We start from the raw sequence: 22,307 nt of genomic DNA on the forward strand, positions 1-22,307 counted from the left end.
GGGACTCTTGAAAGACACACCCAGTGATGGAGGAGACATGGTGGCCCGTCAGTTAGTCACCAGAAAGATCTGAGGCTCCCATCTAAATCCCTGTAGACAACTGTCCTGCCTCCCTTTGGCAACACTGTGCTAATACCGGAAGAAGAATATCTGAGACACGTTGCACTGCTTTATTGATTACCTAATTCGTTCTATCAGACACAAGCGTCTTGTGGATTTAGCAACCCTTTGTCCACAGTACCAAAGGAGGCCTCTCCACTCCTGGCTCCATTCTGTTCCTGCGTATCTAGAGGGAGGCCTAAACATGGCCTGGGAGCAGAGGCCCCCTTTGCCAGCACTGGGAGCCCAGAGAGATCAAGTCTGCAAGGGGCAGACAGTTTTCAAAGGGCTGGGAGGCGGTGGGGTTTGCCAGGTGAAATTCCGGTCACCAATTCCACGTCGCCCAGCGACACCAGCTGGGCATCCTACCACTGAACTCTATATTCACACTATCTACCTGGAGAAAATGTCAGATCCCACAGGTTAAGGGTTCAGTCTTACAAGACTGCTCCGCCTCCCTGCTGCAGATGCCGCCTGCAAGGCCACGCGGTCATCTGTGCTTCTGACCAATGGGCCATAGGTCCAAACAACCCCTTCCCTGGCTTTGATTAATTTGCTAGAGCGGCTTACAGAACTCAGAGAAACCTTTTCGTTTCTGGATCACTGGTTCATTATACAAAGATATAACTCAGGAAGAGCCACGTGGAATCGCTGCATAGGGCAAGGTATGTGGGAAGGGTTGGGGAGCTTCCGTGCCCTCTCCAAGCGCATCATTCTCCCCAAATCTCCACGTTCTCACCAACCTGGACGGTGTCCAAACCCTCTCCTTTTTGTTTTGTTATGGAGGCTTCATTACATAGGTATGGTTGGTTCCCCTCTAAACCAGTCTCAAAGGAGGGGCTATCCCAAAGTCACCTCATTAACATAACAAAGGGCACCTTTACTTAGGAAATTCCAAGGGTTTTAGGAGCTCTGTGCCAGGAACCAGGGCGAACATCAAGTATATAAATATCTATCCATCTGTCTGCCTATTTATCTTTCTTAATCCAAATCACAGCATCAGGCCAGGCAACTAACTGTCTGGGCAGAAGAGACCAGGTGGGAAGGAGACCCAGGGTCCTCTGATCCCCAGTCCCTTTCCGGGGCTTGGCTCCTTCCTCCTGATCCAGGAGCCAGGAGTGTTGGTGCAGAGTGGGGCTCTGGTTTAGAGGTGCCTCATGCTGCAGTCCCAGCACTTAGCGACTGTGGGCACACGGCAACCATCAGTGGTGTGGCCTCGCTGAAATGTGCAGGGATGGGGGTGGGGTGAGGGTGGAAGGGTGAGTAGGTAGGAGGGCCTGTAAGGCCTGTCATGTAATTGGCAGGTTTCTCCACTAGAGGGCACTCACTGTATAATTTTTCCTCTTCTGTTTACTTTCAATTCTATCCTGATGAAAAGTTGTGACTTTTCCTACCGTTGAAGAACAAAATTAGAAGTCTAACTTAAAATTCATGTAGATATTCTTATGCATGGTTATACTTGGGTTCTACCACATTTCCAAGAGTTGTCAAGCATTTCCCCCTCTGGGACAGCGGGTGTGGTGGACACGAGCCCCACCTGGCCTTTTGCAGCCAAAATGATTTGCCCAACGGAGACGATTGAGCCCTTCCTGCGCAGTGCCCCACAAAGGTTGGCTGGACCCCTCACTGCCCACCACCAACCTGCTTTCCTTGAGCGGCCTCACAGCTGCCTTCGCTCTCACCCCCGACCTGCCCCACGGCCTTCGGGAGGGCAGCGTGTGCAAATGCAAGAGGGCAGTGATGGGTGGCTCTAGGGACCGGCTGAATCCGGTGCTTAGACCACTGCTGGGCTTGGGCTACAGGGCTACGAGGGGCCCTGCCTTTTTATAACTGCATCCCTAGACCTCCTGTGCCCAGGTGGAAAGACACTAGGTCCTGTACCAGGTGCCAGTGCTGGATAGCAGCTCTGTGCCCAGGGGGCCAGCCCTGACCCCCTAATACCATCTGGCTGTGTGTCCTCGGGCAAGTCATATCCTCTCTAACCCCCAGTGTCTTTTTAAATAAAATCTTCAACTTTTATTTAAAATCAAATAAACTACGTCCTGGGGTGGCTCAGTCAGCAGGTCATGATCTCACGGTCATGAGATCAAGCCCCGCGTGGGGCTCTGTGCCAACAGAGTGGATTCTGTCTCTCCCTCTGTCTCTGCATCTTCTTCTTCCCCACATGTGTGTGCATGTGCTCTCTCTCTCAAATAAAAAAAAAAGTACTCCTCCCTTGGGGGGATGTTTTGAGCATTGTGGTAGGCAGAATAATGGTCCCACAGATATGTGTGCTTGTTTTTTAAAAAGTTTTTTAAATGTTTATTTGTTTTTGGGAGAGAGTGAGAGAGACAGAGCACAAGCAGGGGAGGGGCAGAGAGAGAGGGAGACACAGAAGCCGAAGCAGGCTCCAGGCTCTGAGCTGTCAGCACAGAGCCTGATGCAGGGCTCGAACTCTCAAACCGTGAGATCATGACCTGAGCCAAAGTTGGACGCTTAACCGACTGAGCCACCCAGGCACCCTAGACACGTCTGCTTCTTAATTCCCAGAATCTGTGAATGTTACCTTACGTGGCAAACAGGTCTTCTTCCCCTCCAGAGTGAAAGAAATCCTTGTAAATAGCTCTGACCCAGATAAAGAGCCTGCACACTGGTGATTTTTCCCCATCTAGTCCTTGGGGCACACGCTCAGTGCTTTTGTGAATTCATGGCTAGGGTGTGTGGATCTCCTCCACCTTTCAGTTCCAGCCTCACCTGCTTCCTCCCTAATTCCCAGGCGCAGGTCCCCTGGCCCCTACCCCAGGCCTCCCTTCCATGCCCAGCTTCCCCTTCCTCAGATGGCAGGGCCCTCCACCTCCCTGCCCTCTTCATTTCTATCTTCTTTGCAGAAGCCTTTACCCCTGTTCCATGGCCAACCAAGCCCCTCTTTTCCACTCCACACTCCGGGACCCCTCAGTTGCCACCTTCTAACGTGCAGTTTTAGTACCAAGGTTTTTGCAGTAGATTCAATGCCCACGTAGGAAACGCCAAATGAAACCAGGGATACTTGCATTTTGCATATAGGGCATGAACTTGGGGAGGGGCTTCCTGCCTGTTGCCTTCTGCCTGTGTCTTCTGGAATTCCCAGTAAAGACAGAGCAAGGGTGAACAGGTCCCTGCCCCGGGCTTGGTGGCACTCACTGCTGCTCCCCGAGGGCCGCTGCTGGCTGGCCTGAGCCTGGGCTGAGAGCCTTGGTGTATAGCAGATAGTCAGGCCACCTCATCAGACTGGTGGAGTGGCTGTGCTGCTCGGAGACGGTAAACCTGTTGGCTCACAGAGCCCAGGGAGACCCGAGCACACTGAGTTCACAGCCACGACTTCCCAGAAGGAAGTCTAAATTTGGACGGCACACTGGAGGCATGTGATGACTAGGTGGCTGCAGCCGATTCCCTGCCCAGAACCCTGGCTCTCACTGCTCCCATCCATGCGGGTGGCCTCTTCGCTCAAGTGCCTGCAATGCTCCCAGAAGCCTTCTGTCTGCAGGGAGCTTGACCATGCATAGGGCAGGCCAGAGATGCCAGAGTTAGCTCCCGGGAAGCAGCTGGTGGAACTAAGGGGGGTAGCCCCCAGCTTCTTCCCTTCATGGGCGGGACACCTCTGAGGCCTGCTCCCCACAGTCCCCACAGCTGCCCCAGGAGTTGAACCCTGGGTCCCCACAGCAGCAATCCACTCACTAGCACACCCGGAATGGCTTTCCTCCTTCCCTGTTCCCTCCCCCCTGCTTTCTGGGAATCCCCTCTGAATAAACAGCTTGGAGCCTGGTCTCAAGCTCTGTTTCTGGGGGAGGCCAGGCTACCCAAAACACCCGACTGCGGAACCAGCCCTTCTGGAAGCAGACGGGCTCATCTTTGAGACACATCTACTAGTTCAATAACAATCACATTTGAAAACTGGGAATTAAAAAAAAAAAAAAATTTGTAGCTGCCAACACCATAGCGGTTCCTTGGATTAAAATATTCCCCTTCCTCCCACCACAGCTCAATTCTGTTTTGAGATTCATGACAAAGCTTATTTTAAGGCTCTGTATCTGTGCTAGTGGGTTTTCCCTGGACTTATTTTCATGTGATCCAGTTGTTGTGTTTAGACCTTCGTCCTAAGATATCCCCGTTGCCTGGTTTCCCTTGTGCTTATGGTGAATTTTAAAATCCAATTTCCAAAAGCTAATTACCCAGACAATTGACCGGATTTTCTGATACGCCCCCAAATTTGCAATATCCTCTAGATGTGTCCCAAATTTCTGAGTAGGGCTTGGCGACAGCGTTGATGTTCCTACAGGGAGGAGCATCCTGAAGGAGATCGGCCCTTCTAGGCCAGAGGTGCGGTGACACCCCCAGCGGGGCCCCCAGGGCCGGCCCCAGCACAGAGCCTACAGGTGCTCATGCCTACCTGGGCTGATCTCAAAGAGGTGCTTCCCTGTGTCCTCGGGGCCAGGAAGGAGTTCAGTCACCCGGGTCCCTTGTAGAGAAATAAATCCCTAAAATAAAGAGACAAACACAAACACGGGAGGCATGAGATGGCAGGGGAAGGGTTCCTTCCTGTGGTCAGGGCTCCTGGAGAGAGAGGGTGGGGCTTCAGGATCAGGCCCCAGCAGGAGCCTGCACGGGGTTCCCGGTGGACTGGGGTGGACGTTAGGGTTTACACACGTGGTTGGAAGAACTCTGCCCCCAGGCAGGGCCGAGACGGCCTGGAGGTGTTACTCCTTCATTAAGGCACAGAAATGCATATCTGGAGCAGGGAGGAAGGCCCCCATTATTACCCCCTTCCACCCCCCTCACCCCACCCCGTTCTAATGCAGCCATCTGCAGCCTTTCTGGGGCACAAGGTTTAGGTTCTGAGGGTCAGGGAGAGGAAGGCTGTCACTGGGGCTGGCTTCTTGTATGTAGCTGTCCCTGAAGTGACATGGGAGGTCAACAGCTCTATGAGTCCGGTTCTGCCCCCTCCCAGAAGGTGGGATTTTATTTCTTGTTCAGTGGGAGTCAGCTAGTACACAGGAGGTACCCAGCACAGATCATGCCGTGTGCCTGGGGTATCTGTGTATGTACATGACAGGGGGTGGGCCCACCCTACTCTCCAATGCTGAAATCTGGTAGGCTAGAAGAGGCAGGGAAAGACCATGAGGTGCAGGGACAGGTACTCTGGGTTTGGGTCTCAACCCTGAACTTTTGGGCTGTGTGACCTCAGGCAGAACACCTAACTTCTCTGAACCTCAGTTTCCACATCTGGACAATGGCACAGTAACTCCCACTTCTTAGGGAGCATTGAGACACCAGATTCCTGTTCAGGAGGTCCTGCTCGAGATGGGTACTGTCACAATCACCTTTACTCTAGCCCCCCCTCCCCCCCCCCCCCCCCCCCCCCAGCACTAGGCAGGGCCTCCTTTGTTCCCTTTGTTCCCTCTCTCTGTTAACGACTAATCTCTGCTGTGACTTTTCTTCATTTTGTTCATGTTCAGATTTGTTTATTTAAGACTGCGTGTGGCTCTGACTATACATTTTTTGCTCTCTCCACGCAAAACTTATTTTAAATTCCATTTCCATAGCGTACCTGTCTGGGCTTAAATCCTGGCTCAGTTACTTAGTGGCTGTGTGACCTCGGACAAATTGCTTAACCTCTCTGTGCAATCTCACAAAAACCTCATTCGTGAAATAGGAATGATAATAGTACTTTGTGGGGCTGTTGTGAGCATTGGAAGAACGAATCCCGGGAAGGCATTACGGCAGTGTCTGCAACATAGTAAAGCACGCTTGCATCTGTGTTTGCCCAGGTGAGGGGCATGATCATGCCACCCCCAGCCCCCGACTCCTGTGTGTGCTCACAGAGTGTTCATCTCCCCACGCCATCTTTTCCAGGCAATTCCTGGGTGTAACAGGAATTCAGGTGGCTGGAGCCTCTGCATGGCTGCTGGCGTCTCACGCTGAGGGGAGATACATGGACGTACCTTTTCTCACAGAAGCCACGTGAAGGCAGGACAATGTCTTTGCTTTAGAGAAATTACAGCAATAGACCAGAGAACCAGCTGGTAACTGTTGTAACTGAATTATCAGTTACTTTCTTGCTAGAGAATCTGGAGCTACTGGGAGTAAATTAGAAGTGCAGCCCCTGCATGGGGAGACGTGCTCATTAGAGGGCGTGGACAAGATCCATCACTGGCTAATGGGATGATCTCTGGTGTTTGCTGTTTCAGTAACTGGGCACTTTGCTTTATTCCTCTGTTCCTCAATAGCTGTCACCCATAAAATGGGAGTAATATTGTTGACACTGACATTACTTTTTATTCCAGCTAAATAGAAAAGCAGTAATAGCTACTGTTTGGGGAGCGGGTTCTATGTTCCCGGCTCTTTGTTTAATCAATGCTGGATTGTTTGTTTAAATCTGGAGGCCTCATGGGGCAGGTACTACTATTCCCATCTTCCTGGACGAGCAGCTGGAAGTTGGAGAGGTAGAGCAGCCAGCTCCTTGTCCCACTGCTGGCAGGGGCAGGCTGGGAGGTGCGCCCAGCCCTGGCTGACACAGGAGCGCCTTGCCTCTCATATGTGATAGCAGCTGCTGACCAACTTTGTGTGCAAGACGCCGTCACGGAGCGCCAGGCCGTGACTTTGGCTCACTCTGTGAATCCCAGTGTGGTTCCTACCGCAGCAAGAGACCTTCAGCATTGGCTTTGGGCCGCCCACATCCCTCACCTCCACGAGTCAAGAGCCCGGCTTTGATCCCAGCACTGTGCGGGCACTGGGTGGAGGTGGGGGACGGGGAGATAACAGAAACATTTCTGGAAAATCCCCAAATTATGTGGACATCCCATGAACATACTTCTAAATAATCCATAGGTCAAAAAAGAAAAAAAATCAAAAAGTACTTTGTACTGAATAAAAACAAAAACACGACGTATAACAATTTGTGAAATGCTTTTCAAGAAGCGCTTAAGGGCTAAGTGATAGCACTCAGGGCTGATATTTGGAAAGAAAGGCCTTTGAGGCCTCCACCTTGAGAAAGTACGTAAAGAAGAGCAAGTGAAACCCAAAGTAAAAGAAAGAAACAAATGAAGATCAGAGTGGTTACAAATAAATGAAAAATAATAGAGAAAAATCAATGAAACCAAAAGCTTGTTTTTTAAGGAGATCAATACAATTGATAAGCTTTTAGTCACACTAATCAGGAAAAAAAAGAGATTACCAATAGCAGGAATGACAGCGGTGACATCATTGAAGATTCTTCAGATATTAGAAGGATAAGGTAATATTAAGAACAACACTATGCTACTAACTAGACAGCTTAGATGAAATGAACCAAAAAAGACACAAACTATTGAGGCTCACTTAGGAAGAAATAGCGAAATAGCCCCATATCTTGCAAAGAAATGGAATTTGTAGCTAAAAACTTCCCACAAAGAAAACTCTAGGCTTAGATGGCTTTATTACTCAATTCTGTCAAATACTTAAAAAAAATAATACCGATACTATCCACAGGGTTGTTGTTGTTTTTTAATTAAGAAAGAGGGCCTATTTTCCAATGCATTTGATGAGGCCAGCTTTATCTTGACATATAACTAGCCAAAGATATTACGAGAAAAGGACATTACAGATTAAGATCCCCCAGAAACATAGAGGCAAAAATTCTCAGCCAGAATTTAGCACATCAAACAACATATAAAAAGGAAAATATATAAGGAACAACTGGCAAACTATAATTCACCGTATTAATAAAGTAGAAAAAGGATAAGATCATCTCAGTAGACATAGAAAAAACATTTGAAAAAAATTCAACATCCATTCCTGATTAAAAATGTCAACAAATTAGGGATAAAACCAACTTCCTCAACCTGATAAAGGGTATCTATAAAAAACTAAAAGCTAATACCATACTAAAAGTTCTTCCCCTAAGACCAGGGTCAAGACAATGGTGTTTATTCTTACCTCCTATGAAATATTATACTGGAGTCCTAGCTGCTATAGCAATGTGAGAAAAAGAAAAGTTGTTCAGAGTGGAAAGGAAGAAGTAAGGGGCGCCTGGGATGCTCCGTTGGTTAAGCGTCCGACTTTGGCTCAGGTCATGATCTCACGATTCATGAGTTTGAGCCCGACGTCAGGCTCTGTGCTGACAACTCGGAGCCTGGAGCCTGCTTTGAATTTTGTGTCTCCCTCTCTCTCTGCCCCTCCCCTGCTTGCACTCCGTTTCTCTCTCTCTCTCTCTCTCTCAAAAATTAATAAACATTAAAAAAAAAAAGAAGTAAAAGTTCTTTCACAGACAACCCATTGTCTATGTAGAAAATCTGGTGAAAACCTACAGAAACTAAACTACTAGTTTGGAGTTACTAGAACTAATACATGATTTTGGCAAGGTTGCAAGGGTACAAGAGAAATGCACTTAGCCGAATCATATTTCTAGATACTACCAGTGAACAACTGGAAACTCAAAATCAAAACCATTTTTAATTTATATCAAAAATATGAAATACTTAGGGTAAGTATGGCAAAAGATGTTTAAGATCTGTTCATTAAAATCTATAAGTGAAAATGAAAGAAGATATAAATAAATGGAGAGAGACACTGCGTTCATGGGTCAGAGGACCATTCATTGTTCAGATGTCAATTCTCCCCAAATTGCTCTCTAGATTTAATACAATCCCAGTCAAAATCCCAGTGGGTGTTTTGTAGAAATTGACCAGCTGATTCTAAAATATAAAGGACCTGCCAATAGCCAGACAACTCTGAAACAGCAACAAAGTTGGATACCTAATACTGCCAGATTTCAAGACTTATTATAAAGTTATAGTAATCAGAACTGTTATGATATTGGCATCAAGATAGACAAGTAGATTAATCAAACAGAACAGGGCGTTTATACACACACATACACATAAAAGTTATATATACATATGTGTGTGTGTACGTATATGTGTATATATATGCATATATATATGTGTGTGTATATATATACAACTGATTTTTGACAAAGGCACACAAGCAATCCAGTGAAGAAAGGAAGTGTCTTCGGTAAGTGGAAGTGGAACAATTTCATGTTCACACGCAAAAGTAATAAACTTTGATCCATGGCTCACATCATGTACAATAATATGCTGAAATGAATCATAGACCTAAATGCAAAATCTAAGACTGAAACTTCTGGTAGAAAATGTTAATGACTTTGGATTAGGCAAAGATTTCTTAGGTACATCAGAAGCTCACTTCATGAAACAACTAATTGATAATTTGACTCATTCAAATAAAAACAGTTCCTTAGAAGGTACTAAGAGAAGGAAAATACGAGTTATGAAAGAAAAGAAATGAGAATATGAGACTATCCGAGAATGAGAAAATATTTGAAAATCATGAGTCTGATAAAGGACTTGGGCCCAAAATATACAAAACATTTTCAAAATTTAATAATGAGGAAGCAATCCAGTTTTAAGGTAGGCAAAAGATTTGAACAGATGCTTTACCATAGAAGGTACGAGGGTGGCAAAGAAGCTCACGGAAAATTCTTTACATCGCTGGGCATTCTCATACGCTTGATATTTGATAAAGCCTTTTTGAAAGCAATTTTGCAATCTCTAAAATAATGTTAAAATAAAATATCCCTTTAGCCTAGTGGTGAATTTTGAGAATTTGTCCCAAGGAAAGACAAATGCATAAAGATGCACGTATAATAATGCTCATCGAGGCATTGTTTTCCTGACGGAAAAAAGTGGAAAGCAGCTTACTTGTCCATCAATGGGGGAGTGGTTAAATTATTTCAGGTACAGCCTTCCACAATGAGATAAATGCAAAAGTCTTCTAATATGAATTGTTAAGTAAAAAAAGGAGGTGCTAGAAAAACAATTGTAGTACGATCCCACCCCAATTTCTGTTACTGCCCTCTCTCAAGAACCTGCACATTAGTAGGCATACAGAAATGGCAGTGACAGCTTGCACTGTGGGATGGAGTGGTGAGGCAGCTTTATGGTTTGCTTCGTAATGTTGGCATCAGAATAAGGAAATTTAATAAAAGTAAAAAAAAAAAAAAAGGTGAGTCAGATACTTCACAGGGTGCTGCCCACACCCGATGGTCTGTTGCCAACTTTCCACGGTAACTCCCTGACGGAACGCTACTCACTTCATGTGTCTAGGGCCAGGCCAGCATTTCCTCAGCCGGAATGTCCCTCTGTCATCCTCAGGCAAAGGACGGTGATCTTCCCTTCCTCCTCCTTTCTCAAAACATTGGAAGCGACAGGCCTCTCAACTTTCATGGGACTGAAATCTAGGGACAGCTACCCTCTAAGCCATCTAACCAGGGCACAAGCCTCTGCCCGCTGGAGAGGCGGCTGCAGCCCGCTGGGCAAAATGATCCCTCTTGGGAACAGCTCGCAGGGCACCCGGCGGTCCTGAGGCCTCGGCTCGGTCCAGGGGACTGACCATGAGGGTAACAGCAGCAACAGTGACAAAGATTTCTGTTCATCTCCATCCAGTTGTCTCACCCCCAGGACCCGCCCACGTTGCAAAAAGGTAAGCAACGATGACGCTTTAGGTCTGGGGTGGTGTGGGGCTGTCACGGGAGCCTCACAGGTATGTGCTGCAGACATATCTGGTGTCACTCCTCTGCCACTGCTTACCCACAGTAAGCATGTGAACTAGGTTGCCTCACCCAGCCTCAGTTTCCCCCTCTGTCACGTGCTGTGTTTTGAAGATTTCGTGAGCTAATGTCTGGATGGCACCGGATTCAGTGCCTGTCCCGAGTAAGTGGTGTTGTTGTGATTTATGAATTATTTCATAGCCAGGGAGTGGAGTCCGCTTATGACCATTTCATGGGAGTTAGAATATATATAAACATTTCAAAATAATTCTAGAGGTTTGTAATTATTGTGACATTGTCACTGAGGTGGGACTCAAGCAGCTCCTGGGCTGAGGCCCGGGTTTCTTACCTGTAAAAACAAGGCTATTAACCTCTGTCCTTTGCTCCTCACCGGGCTGCCTGAGCTAAAGGCTGAATGAATAGGGAGTAATTGTCATAATTATTATTGTAAAACCTATTTTGGCCACCACGCCGGTTTGTTCTGGGAACATCCTCTCCGCCAATAATACCATTGCTTGTGGCACAAAATAAGGTCTGATGTAGATTCAGGAGTCCCAGGAGGGTGAAGGGGGGGGGGGTTCTTCCTTCACAGTTTGAGATGACAGCCCTGTGGCGACCTCCTGCGGGACCTGGGATGTCTGTACTCCTCCCACCCGTCTCAGTTTTAGGGTTCGTGATAGTTCTGAGAACGTCACCCTCTAATTGAGCTCTCTCTCCAAGCTGATCAAAGGCTGGCTGTCTGGGAAGTCTTCACTTTTCACTCTGGAGGGAGACTGTCTGAAGAACCAACTTCTGAAATGCTCCTTAGCAAGGACATGATAAGATTTTCCACCGGCAGCATCTTGGAAAATTGCAGACACGTTTCAAAAAGCAATCACTCAAGCTACCTTATCTCCTGTAATTCTGATTGTGGCCTCAGATCAATCTTAAAAAGCTTTAGCCTCTGACACCCAACCAGGAACTGAACCACTCCGAATTTTAAATAACACAGATCAGAATGAAGTTCAGTGCCAAGCAGGGAACATCCTCCCTTTCCTTATCACACAAGCCTGTAACCACGGCTATTACTGTCTAAAATGCAGATATTAAGAAAGGCAACCTGAAGTTGGAGACAAATTGCTTTTTGGCTGGGGCGCTTTCCCTCCCTAAGGGGTTGAGATGAGTCACTGATCCAGGCTGTGTCTTTGCTAAGGACTTGGTCCCAAAGTTTCTCCCAGCAGATTCCAGAGTGATGCTGTGTCCCGTCCCTTCCAAATGCATTTGGTGTGCTCCTCGTGTCCCCACACCTTGCTTTACCACTGAGTTGCTGGCTCTCCCTAGTCTCCCTAGAGAGCCTGTCACCAGGTGTACCCTGTGGGATGGCACTGTGTCCTGAAGCAAGCAGGGGCTTTGGGGTCTGAGCACCAGCTCCCTGCACCTTCAGCTGCCCACAGTCCCTGAATCCCTTACTGCAGGGCTTCCCAGCCCAGGGTCCAAGCCCATGAAGGTGGATCCAGCTGGGATCCAAGGGTAAGCCTGGGGCCTGGGGCCTGGGGCCTGTGGCAGACTTGCAGCCTTAAGCATGGGGTCTGGCAGAGCCCCCAATGAGCCCTCCAGCCTCATAGCCAACAGCCAAACCTAACCCCCGAGGGAGTGTCCTTTACATGGTTGGTGGGTCCTCTTTCTGGGGTCCTGGTCTTCCCTGTAGTTAGTTAGTTAGTTAGTTAGTTCCTTTGTTCGTTCATTCTGTGCCACTCCAGCATCCTGGTCTAGACCCCCGTGTATCCCCGACTTGCACTGAGTCATTTCTAAGGCCATTCCTTTAGGCGGCCCCATCTCACCAGATTCCTAAGCCTCTCAGCACGTGGTGGGGTTGAGTCTGTGCCTCATGTCTTCAGCTAACACGTCGGCTCCACCCTGGTGAGGGAGCCTTGGGCTCAGCCTCTCACCCCAGGCCTTTGTCATCAACGTGGGCGTTCTAATGCCCGTGACCATGTTCATGGGTCATGAACGAAACGCAATGCCAGGTTGGCATTCGACGAAACGCAATGCCAGGTTGGCAAGTGTCTGTGTAAAGGCCGTGCTCACTAGATTTAGTGTCCTGGCCTCACTGGGTCACCGTTGGCAGGCTCACAGTGGTGTTGAGTAGTCGTCTAGGGACACAGGGGAACTAGTACTTGTGACCAGTGGACCAAAATGCTTACACAGTGGTTTTCCTGAACCCTCTAGTGGTGACAAAGCTCTGGCCAGTGGGACTGGGCAGGAGTGACCTCCGGCCTTCTCTCCTTCCTCCCCACACTGGGTCAACCTTGGAGGCCTTGAGAGACAGATAAGGCTGCCACCTGGTCCACAGCAAAAGATAAATTTTTATTGTGTTTAGGTGCTGGGATTTTAGGACTACTTAACATTGTTTATTGTAACTAATTAGAAGTTATTTTGAGAAATTAAACTTTAGATAATTTTATCCCAAACTGCTCACTTGGCCACACACACACACACACACACACACACACACACACACAAAGTTTTAGAATCCTAGTACTATTTACACATTGTATTTTTATGTAGGCCAAGCTGTTTAATTAATAAAGATTATTCTCGGGGCGCCTGGGTGGCGCAGTCGGTTAGGCGTCCGACTTCAGCCAGGTCACGATCTCGCGGTCTGGGAGTTCGAGCCCCGCGTCGGGCTCTGGGCTGATGGCTCAGAGCCTGGAGCCTGTTTCCGATTCTGTGTCTCCCTCTCTCTCTGCCCCTCCCCCGTTCATGCTCTGTCTCTCTCTGTCCCAAAATAAATAAACGTTGAAAAAAAAAAATTAAAAAAAAAAAAAAAAGATTATTCTCTCGCTCCTCTGATTGGATGTTGGGAGGGAAAGGCAATGGGAGATCAGGCCCATCTAATGTGGCATTAGAAGGCACAGGGAAATTGCCTCACTCTCGTGGTCAGAGGCTCTGAGCAGGGCTTGGAGGGAGGTCTGGGTTCTGGCCTCGAGCTGTGATGGCCATGTGGCACCTACTTCCTGCTTGACTATTTAGACTGGGGCACTGGAAGGAGCCCAGCAAGACTGTAGGTTGCTGTGTAAGTAAGGGGTTGCGGCTATCACAGCAGTCCCTGGCCTGTCCCCAGCCATTGTAGGATCTCCCCTGGACAGAGCATGAAAGTGGCCTCTCTTCCCCCATGGCTCACTGGACTCGATGGTAGGCCTCTTTGCCTCCTTAAAATACCTGGCTTTCCAGATGGAGGGCTTAAGGGAGACACAGAGATAGGCCCGATCCATGTGGAGCCCACGGCACTTGGTATCTGCAGTAGAGGGCTGGTGCATTCACATGGGAACCAGCCATCAGAAGCACATGCTCTGAGTTTCTTAAGGGGAGAGCGTCTTCACTGGCCACCCGCCTCTTTCCGGTATTTTCTCTGATTCAGGACTTGGGTGGATGTTGGTGTAGATTTCTGTCCCACCTTAGTGCTCACCCTGCCCTGGTTCTTTGGAGCCTGCCTGGAGGGTTTGGAAAAGCCTCTGGTGTTCCCTCTGAACTGGGAGCCCTTAGTAGGCATTACCACTTGGCCCCTGTCCCACACCGGGAGGGGCGGGGGCGGGGGCGGGGGGCAGGGGGCGGGACACAGGGCCTCTCCACAGCCCGGGGTGCTTGGCAGTGAACCATAAGCCTGCTCTTCATGCAGCCGTCCCTGGCATGTTTCCAGCCTTCCAACCCCATGATGGACAGGCCGTCCCAGAGGCTGAGCCTGCTTACTCAGCCTGGCCCATGCTTTGGGACACGCTTCCTCAGAAGTTTGTTTCTGCTCAGAATCTGCACTATTGGGATGTGCTGATGCTGGGTCCAGGGGCTCGCCTTGGATGGCAGGGCCCGTCCCTTGGCTGGAAATGGTTTGGTTCTGTCTTATTGCTCTAAGCTCTTCAACTACTGCTGGGCTCTGGGGCACATAGTGCCTCTGAGAGCGGCCACTGGACTGTTTAGTTGAGAACAGGTTTGTCTAAGAAACACGGTATGGATTCTTTGTACACTGACCTGTGCCCGGCTGACCTGTGGCAGTGACTGCCACCGAAGGGCCTAGGCCGTGTTTTGCTGAGAAAGGCACAACTCCTCCCCATCCTCTCAAAAGCTGCTCTTCATTCAGCAAATGCTCCCTCTGTCCTCAGGGGACCAGGCAAGGCAGGAGACCTATACGGACGCTCCCAATCCCCTCCATTTTGCTCAGTGGTCTACTAATGTATTAAGGAGCTAGAATGCCCCAAATATAATTAAAAGTAAGTTATTCTGGTCTAAACAATGAATGAAATATATTTTCCATGCTGCCTCAATGTCATTTGATTCATTTTTATGCCTAGTAATTGACAAAACTAGCAATTTACCAATCAGTCTTGTAGCTATTACTATAAATTAACTGGGTTCAACAGAAAGCCAAAGGATTGATTATAAGTGGGAGACGTTTAAGTACTATAAGCTAACATCCTTGCTGACTTAAATTAGCAGACCCTGAGAGAAGCTCATTACATCTCCATGAACGGTCAGGCCACACTCAAGGAAACACAGAAGTCATTTTTAGAAGGCAAAGATCCGTTTTGTAGGCAGTGACATTCTGGGTGCAAAAGAATTCAGGGGCAACCAGACACTCGTCACTTGTGATTTATATATTCTTGAGTGTGTCATCAGACCTCTTAGTATCTTGGTTTTCTTCCTCTACAACAGTGGCAAATATTACCATATAATGATTAATGGTAGGTACTCACAAGTTATTACTGGTCTTGTTATTTCAGGGGTGCCCTCTTTCAAAACCACTGCTGTATTGTATAAGATAAGCTTTAAAACACATTATTTGTGGATGATTCCTTCAATCTTATATTTTTTTCCTTGACATGCCAAACGCAGGAAAAAACGGTTTTAACTAAATATTGTCTAAAAATTGTTTAAAAATGAGTTGGCTGCTGTTACCGATTTGAATTTACTAAGTATGTTTCTGTTTGATTTAAAGTAACTGACTAGAATTTTCATTTTTATCTGTTTAATAGTGGGGAGTTATATTTCTCAAATAGCTTCAAAAATATAAAGCTTCCTTTAAAAAGAAAGCCTGATATTTGATATTTGATATCTGGTATTCGAACCTAAATAAATGATGGCTTTCTCTTTCTAGAAGACTCCAAAGAGTAATTCTTTACAAAAGAAGCATTTGAAGTTGTCTCCAAGGACATCTTTTTTTTTAAGTAGCCTTCACACCCAGCACAAAGCCCAATGTGGAGCCCAATGTGGAGACCAATGCGGTGCCCAGCGTGGGGCCTGAACGCACAACCCTGAGATCAACACCTGAGCTGAGATCAAGAGTCGAACGCTTAACCGACCGAGCCACCCAGGCAGCCCCCACCCCCCACCCCAAGGACAGTTTAAACAAGAAAACATTTATTGTCTAATTTTTCTTTGCTGCACTAATGGTAATGTTACTATCAGTCCCCAGTTAGCTCACGGCAACTTCTGACCCCCTGTGGAGGGCACCTGCTCGCTAGCTCTTGAGTTATCCTGAGGCAGCGAGTGGGGCTTTTGCTGTATTCGGTACCTTTCCGTCATGCTCCTGTGTTCCTTCTCAGTGCAGCTAGATTGGCTAGAATTCACTGTGGCAAGATCCATGGTAGCAGCTAGGGAAGTAATTAGTTGCTTGCCCTTTTGTGGACAGAGATTTGCAGGTGGAAAGGAGGAAGGAGGAAGAGAAGCCAGGCTCTCCAAAAGTTCTAAGGAAGTCAGGGGCAAGTTTACGAGTAAGCTAAACAGGACCAGGTGGAGACACCAGCTGCAAAGGTCCCCTGGCATCAAGGTCTGTATCTATTAGCCTTCTTGCCACCAACCGTGCCTCCATGCAGACCTTTGCCAGGTGCAATGGTTGGAGCTTTTTTACCGAATAGCTGTCCAAGACCGAAGGTGGTGCCAATGGCAGGAACTCTGGGAAGCTCTCCTGGTCTGGCCAGACCCCCAGAGCTTACCTGCTTCTTCAGGCTTGTGTTCTATTCACCCAGAAAGGAACTTCTGCAAACTTCCATGGTTTGGCTGACTCTAGTTACTGTGCCTCTATTCCTCTTTGCCTTGAAGGGGCTCCGCTGGCGTTTTGGCTTTGAGGGTTGAAAGGGTACTCAGAGATCTTCTCTGGCCAACTTCCCATTCAATGACCAACTCTCTTTGAAGCCAAGTGGCGGTCTGGCCTCGGCTTGCACAGCACCAGGGACTGGAGCTCAGCCCTGACCAGAAGACCGCTCCACTGAACAGAGGATTCTTCACATACAGGGGGACATGGCGGCCTTTGTGCAATTCCACTTGTCCTGGCTACAGCTTCTGGAGGTCCACAGAATAGAGGTAGTCTTGTTCACATGAGGTACAGTGACCGAACGGGTGCCCTTCCCAGGATCTGTCTTCTCTGGATGATTTATTCAGTCTGTCCCTCATGTGGGCAGGAGTTCAGACCCCTCGCCATCCCGGCTGTCCTGCTGCACTGAAAGTGTGGTGCCTCGAGGGGCTATCATGTGACAGTTGTGACCTGGTGTGACCACGGCAGAGCTTAATGGGTTTTCCCGTCCCTTTTTCTAATTTCTGTGCATCTCAATAACAGATCTGCAGTCCCCAGATGTTCTGGCAACTATATCTCACTGTGAGTCTGTACTGAGCTTTTAAGCTAATTAAAACTCTTACCTCTGCCTCATTCAACCTATTCTTAATCTAGGTTTCTCTATTCTGTGAAATCAAGTGATTGTTTTTGAACCAAAGGGAGGACTTTATATTTTATCTTAACAATTTCCCATGAAACCAGCCTGTCAAAGTCATTTTAATCTCTATGCTGTTTTCTGCCTTTGCTGTGCCTCCCAGCTCTGCAGGTTCACTAAATGCATCTTTGGTTTTGCTCTGGGAAGCCACTGCCATGCTGTGAGGATAGCTGAGTGGGCCACAGAATGATGAGGAAACATGTGCAGGAGAGAAACCACATGGCCCAGATAGAAGAGTGAGAGCAAAAGCAGAAACTGCCTAGAGTCTCAAAAGCCGAACCTGGAACTCGCCCAGCACCACTCCTGTCTCATCAGGAACAGAGGAGGGGAAATCGATTCCAATTCCTGTGGGGAGGAGCAGTGTGCCCTCAGGGGAAGGCAGGAACGGGCGGTGGCCGTCCTCGGACACCAGCCTATCACATACCTCCTACAGTTGGTATGAACATTAAAGCAAGTTAATACATGCGAAGCACTTACAGCCATGCCTGGTTCGTAATGCATAGAAGTGTTTGCTGTTAGCTAGATTCAAACCCAGGAAGTAAGGCAGAGCCAAGATCAGGGTCATGATGCACACCACTGGACTCGTCTTGCTTCACTGAGCTGGGTGACTTACTAAGCCTTCACTGGCTCCAGTCCCACCCAGGGGAGAAGACCACCTCTAAGGTGTTGCCTACATGTTGAATCTCACTGTCACAGCAGCCCTTGTGGTCGGTGGTGATTCTCACCCCACACAGGGGAATGGTGGCTCAGAGCGGGGAATCCCCTTTTTTGGTTACTAGCTGGTAAGCATGGAAGCCAGACAACAAAAGTCTGTCCTTCTCTATCATGTGGGATTCTGTAAAACGGCTTGCTGAGGTCCAGACAGCGGGTGTCCATGGCAGTCCTGACACCCACTGGCGTGGACTCTTTATTGAAAAAGGCAGCGTGGACCACATGCAAGGCTGCTCTCAGGGAAACCTGTGGGTTTGGACGATCCTCACTTTCTGGATCTGTCACCTGCTTTTCCCATTTAATTTAATTAATTAATTTTTAATGTTTGTTTATATTTGAGAGAGAGAGAGCAAGTGGGGGAGGGACAGAGAGAGAGAGAGAGGGAGACACAGAATCCGAAGCAGGCTCCAGGCTCCGATCCATCAGCACAGAGCCCGACGCGGGGCTTGAACTCACGAACCTTGAGATCATGACCTGAGCCAAAGTCGGAAGCTTAAGCGACTAAGCCACCCAGGCCCCCCTCACGTTTCATTTTAGAAGGCTTCTTAGTGCTTCTTGGTGCTCTTCTATTTTAGATCCCATTTGAAGGATTGTACGTATCTTGTCTCTGAGAGTTTGGGCAGCACTGACACCCCCCCCCCATTCCCATTGTCTGGTCCTCAGCACAACCAGGACCCCAGAACACTGCACCAAAGGTGGGAGCTTCAAAGACCTCCCCACATCTGCAGCTCATAGGGGGCAAAAATGGAATTTGAACCCAGGTTCTCTGAGTCTAAATATAGAAAATTATAGCACATAAACTTCCATTTTATCTTTCTGAGCATCACGTTCTCCATGCATACAACAGAAATGACTTAGATCTGCCCCTGTAAGCTTGCTCCAAGCCTCAAAGGAAATCATGAACGTTTATTCAACAAGTGTTTACAGAGCTTCTACTCTGTGTCGGGCACTGCTCAGGACACTGAGGACACAGATATGAACAAAACAGACAAAATCCCGACCTTGATGAGCTTACATTCTAATAAGGGAACGCAGTCCAGTTACCTCCTTGCCAGCCACCGGGCATTTTACAAAAACAATCAAGGATCCAACACAAGGCTGGGTCAGAATTCACTTATTCATTCAATTTGTTTCTTCATTCATCCATCCATTCATTCAATTATTCACGTAAGCGTCAAATATTACCAAGAATCAGGTATGTACTCAGTGCGGTGCTAGGTGGTGGGAAAAGAGAAAGGATAAGTAAAATAAACCGTGGCCCCGTCTGAATGAAGTTTACAGTCTAGAACGGGGAACAGACATTAAACTCAGGAAGTGTTATAAAAAAGCAGCAGCAATATCAACAACAGCAGCAGTCGTCGTCATCATCATCATCATCATCATCCTCTTGGGCTGGTTTGAGCAACAGCTCACAACCTACGAAGGATGCTCAGTCAGCGTGTGCTAAATCAACTCCAGCTGAGCCGGATTCACAAGGTCTAGACGTGAAGCAGCGTCTGACGCATGGGCCGCTCTCTGCCTTGCTGTGAGCACGGGCTGGGCTCTGACCGGCCTGACAGCATCTTGATTGTGGCCCCCAGACAGGGCTGAGATAAGGGGGGGATGCTGGGTAGAGTGTCACACAGGCGAAGTTGAGAGGTTCTCTGCAGGCTGACATTAAGCGGCACAGCAAAGAGCTGCTTCCTAGTGGTCCTGCTGCACATCTGTCGGCCTTCAGACGCTATGGTAGTGTACCCACTAGCCTAGGCCTGATGCCAGCCCCCCACTTCCCTCATCCGAGGAACCCAGGCAACTTCTCCAGGGGCAAGGACCCGAGGAACCGTCTCAGGACAGCACCGTTTTCCCCCTGACGCACAAGGCGGAGGCTAGGGCTGACTGGCTGCACGCTGGCACATTCCCTGCGACCTTCAAGCTCTAGGGTCAGATGGCCTCTCTCTCCTCCCCAGAGGTTTCCTCTTTCTTTAAGATTTCTGGCTCCTGACTGTCCAGTGTTAATGTTTGCTCCTAGAAGGGCATCTGTTTTCCCATCCATCTTGTCTTTCCTCCTCCCAATTCCAAGCTTTTACTCGAAATTAAATCAAACTTTAAATCAATCTCCTCTCCCAAGGCCAAGCTTCCCATCGCTTATCCCCCTGGAAAAAACAAAAGCAAAGCCAGCCCCTTCTCCAGGTGATTGTTAAATCACCTCCGCTAATGCCCGTGGTGCATCAGTCAACCTGGGGCGTAGATTTGAGACTCTGTCACCCCAGGCTGCAGCTGTCACCTGCCACGCTTTCTCCCCTGCGGCTCCCAAGGCCCCCACCCCCTTGCTCCTGCGCAGGGCAGGTTTTCTAGACACACCTGATGTCAGGACAAGAGCCCCATCTGAATGGTCATTCTGCCTCCAGCCTGGCCCCCTCCCATCCCCTGCCTGTCCTGGTGCTGGAAGATTTCCCTCTCAGAGCTCTGAGGGCCAAATCTGAGCCCCCAAACCTTCAGAGCCCGTCAACACTGTTGACAGAATGAGGACACAGGCTCCCAGACGTGGCAACCAAGCCCCTCCACATCCAGCTTCTGGTATCCCGTCCACAGTTTGCGTTCCCACCAATGCGATGAGCCTCGCACTTGGACTTTAGAGACTCTGTGCTCCTTCTTGAACGTGAGCTGCCAGAAACCCCCACCCCCACCCGAGTTCACTTTAAATGCATTTTCTGAGCACCCCCAATGTGTCAGGTCAGCTCTGCAGAGGCTGGCTGGGCTTGGTGACTCTGTCCAGAAGCGGACAACCCTCAGCTGAAGGACAACCTTCAAACCCTCAGCTGATCCCCCTTCTGGTTACCTAAAGAAGAAAGAACTCTCTAGGGCTGCATCCCTGTCACACTCCTTTTCTGGTTTTAGTTTTTCTTTTCTTGTTTTAAAAAGTTTTTTTTTTTCAACGTTTATTTATTTTTGGGACAGAGAGAGACAGAGCATGAACGGGGGAGGGGCAGAGAGAGAGGGAGACACAGAATTGGAAACAGGCTCCAGGCTCTGAGCCATCAGCCCAGAGCCTGACGCGGGGCTCGAACTCACGGACCGCGAGATCGTGACCTGGCTGAAGTCGGACGCTTAACCGACTGCGCCACCCAGGCACCCCTTCTTTTCTTGTTTTAATTAAAAACATTGTAAAATATGGATTTCAACAGGTATCGTCTCACTGTAAGACACGAAAAGAATAGATAAATCCTGAGTGTTTTGGTCACCACCTCACTCTCGTGCCCTTCCCACAGCTTGTATTCCGAGGACTCCCCAGCTAAATTATTTCAGTTTATTTCACCCACTTTTTTAGTTAAGGTTGTATCACAACACAGATGAATCAAACAGTCCCACAACGCTTGGCATAAGGCAGCAATTCCTTCCTCTTCCACGTTGTCCGAATCTCCGTCACTGTTTCCAGCTCTTTCTGCCGGGGCTTTTCTCTTTCATTTCTTATGTTCATTTGAAAATAGTATGCTTACATTACTATGTCTCGAATTAAAATTCTAGGTATTATCTATGCAATTCCCAGCATGGAAGGTTGAGATTTTGCTTTTTTCATGTCCCTGCCCCTAGATGGGCACCTCCTGCATCTTCCTGCACCTTCCTGCACCTTCCTGCACCTGCACGGCAAGGCTGGTTATGGCAGTCGGCACTCAGGGCTTATGCTCCCCTGCCAGAGATCTAATTTCGAGGAAGCATCTAAGGATTCTTGTCTCTCCTCTTTCTAGAACTCCTCCCATTCAGACACTGGGCTACCTCTCCTTTTTTCCTCTGGATCGTTCCTCTCTTCTTTCTGGAAGATTGTGTCATGGTTTCCCTTCAACTATTCCCTTGGGGTTTCGTTTCTGATATTTTATTTCTGGATTCTGGGAACTGGTCTGTTCTCTGTCCATTTTAGTGGTCTGTCTCTGAGGAAGTCGTGCATAGTTTTATATAAAATTTCCCCCCTGCATGGTTTTTGTTCCCTCTCTTTTTTTCCTCCCTCCCTCCTTTCCTTCCACCTTTCTTTTTTCTTTCTCTTTCTTCTTTTCTTTTTTCTTTCTTTCTTCTTTCTTTCTTTCCCTTCCTTCCTTCTTTCCACTTTTCTTTCTCTTTCTTTCTTTCTTTCTTTCTTTCTTTTCCTTCCTGCCTTCCTTCCTCCCTTCCTTTTCCTGTGCATGTGTCTGTCCTTCACATGAGATTCTTTCCTTAAATAGGTA

At 48.2% G+C, this 22,307-nt stretch overlaps 1 protein-coding gene across 6 annotated transcripts in view; it reads right to left on the bottom strand.

The window, feature by feature from the left end:
- Nucleotides 1–22,307, bottom strand: part of ARHGAP22 (Rho GTPase activating protein 22) — a 180,591-nt gene that overhangs the window by 93,130 nt on the left and 65,154 nt on the right. For all 6 annotated transcript variants that reach the window (XM_040485689.1, XM_040485692.1, XM_040485690.1 and 3 more), the window contains one exon: nucleotides 4,505–4,592. In XM_040485689.1, the coding sequence (XP_040341623.1) occupies nucleotides 4,505–4,592 (88 nt within the window). The remainder of the gene's footprint in view (nucleotides 1–4,504; nucleotides 4,593–22,307) is intronic.

This window comes from Herpailurus yagouaroundi, unplaced genomic scaffold (genome assembly GCF_014898765.1).
Source record: "Herpailurus yagouaroundi ecotype Mexico unplaced genomic scaffold, PumYag 163, whole genome shotgun sequence".
Lineage (NCBI taxonomy): Eukaryota > Metazoa > Chordata > Mammalia > Carnivora > Felidae > Herpailurus > Herpailurus yagouaroundi.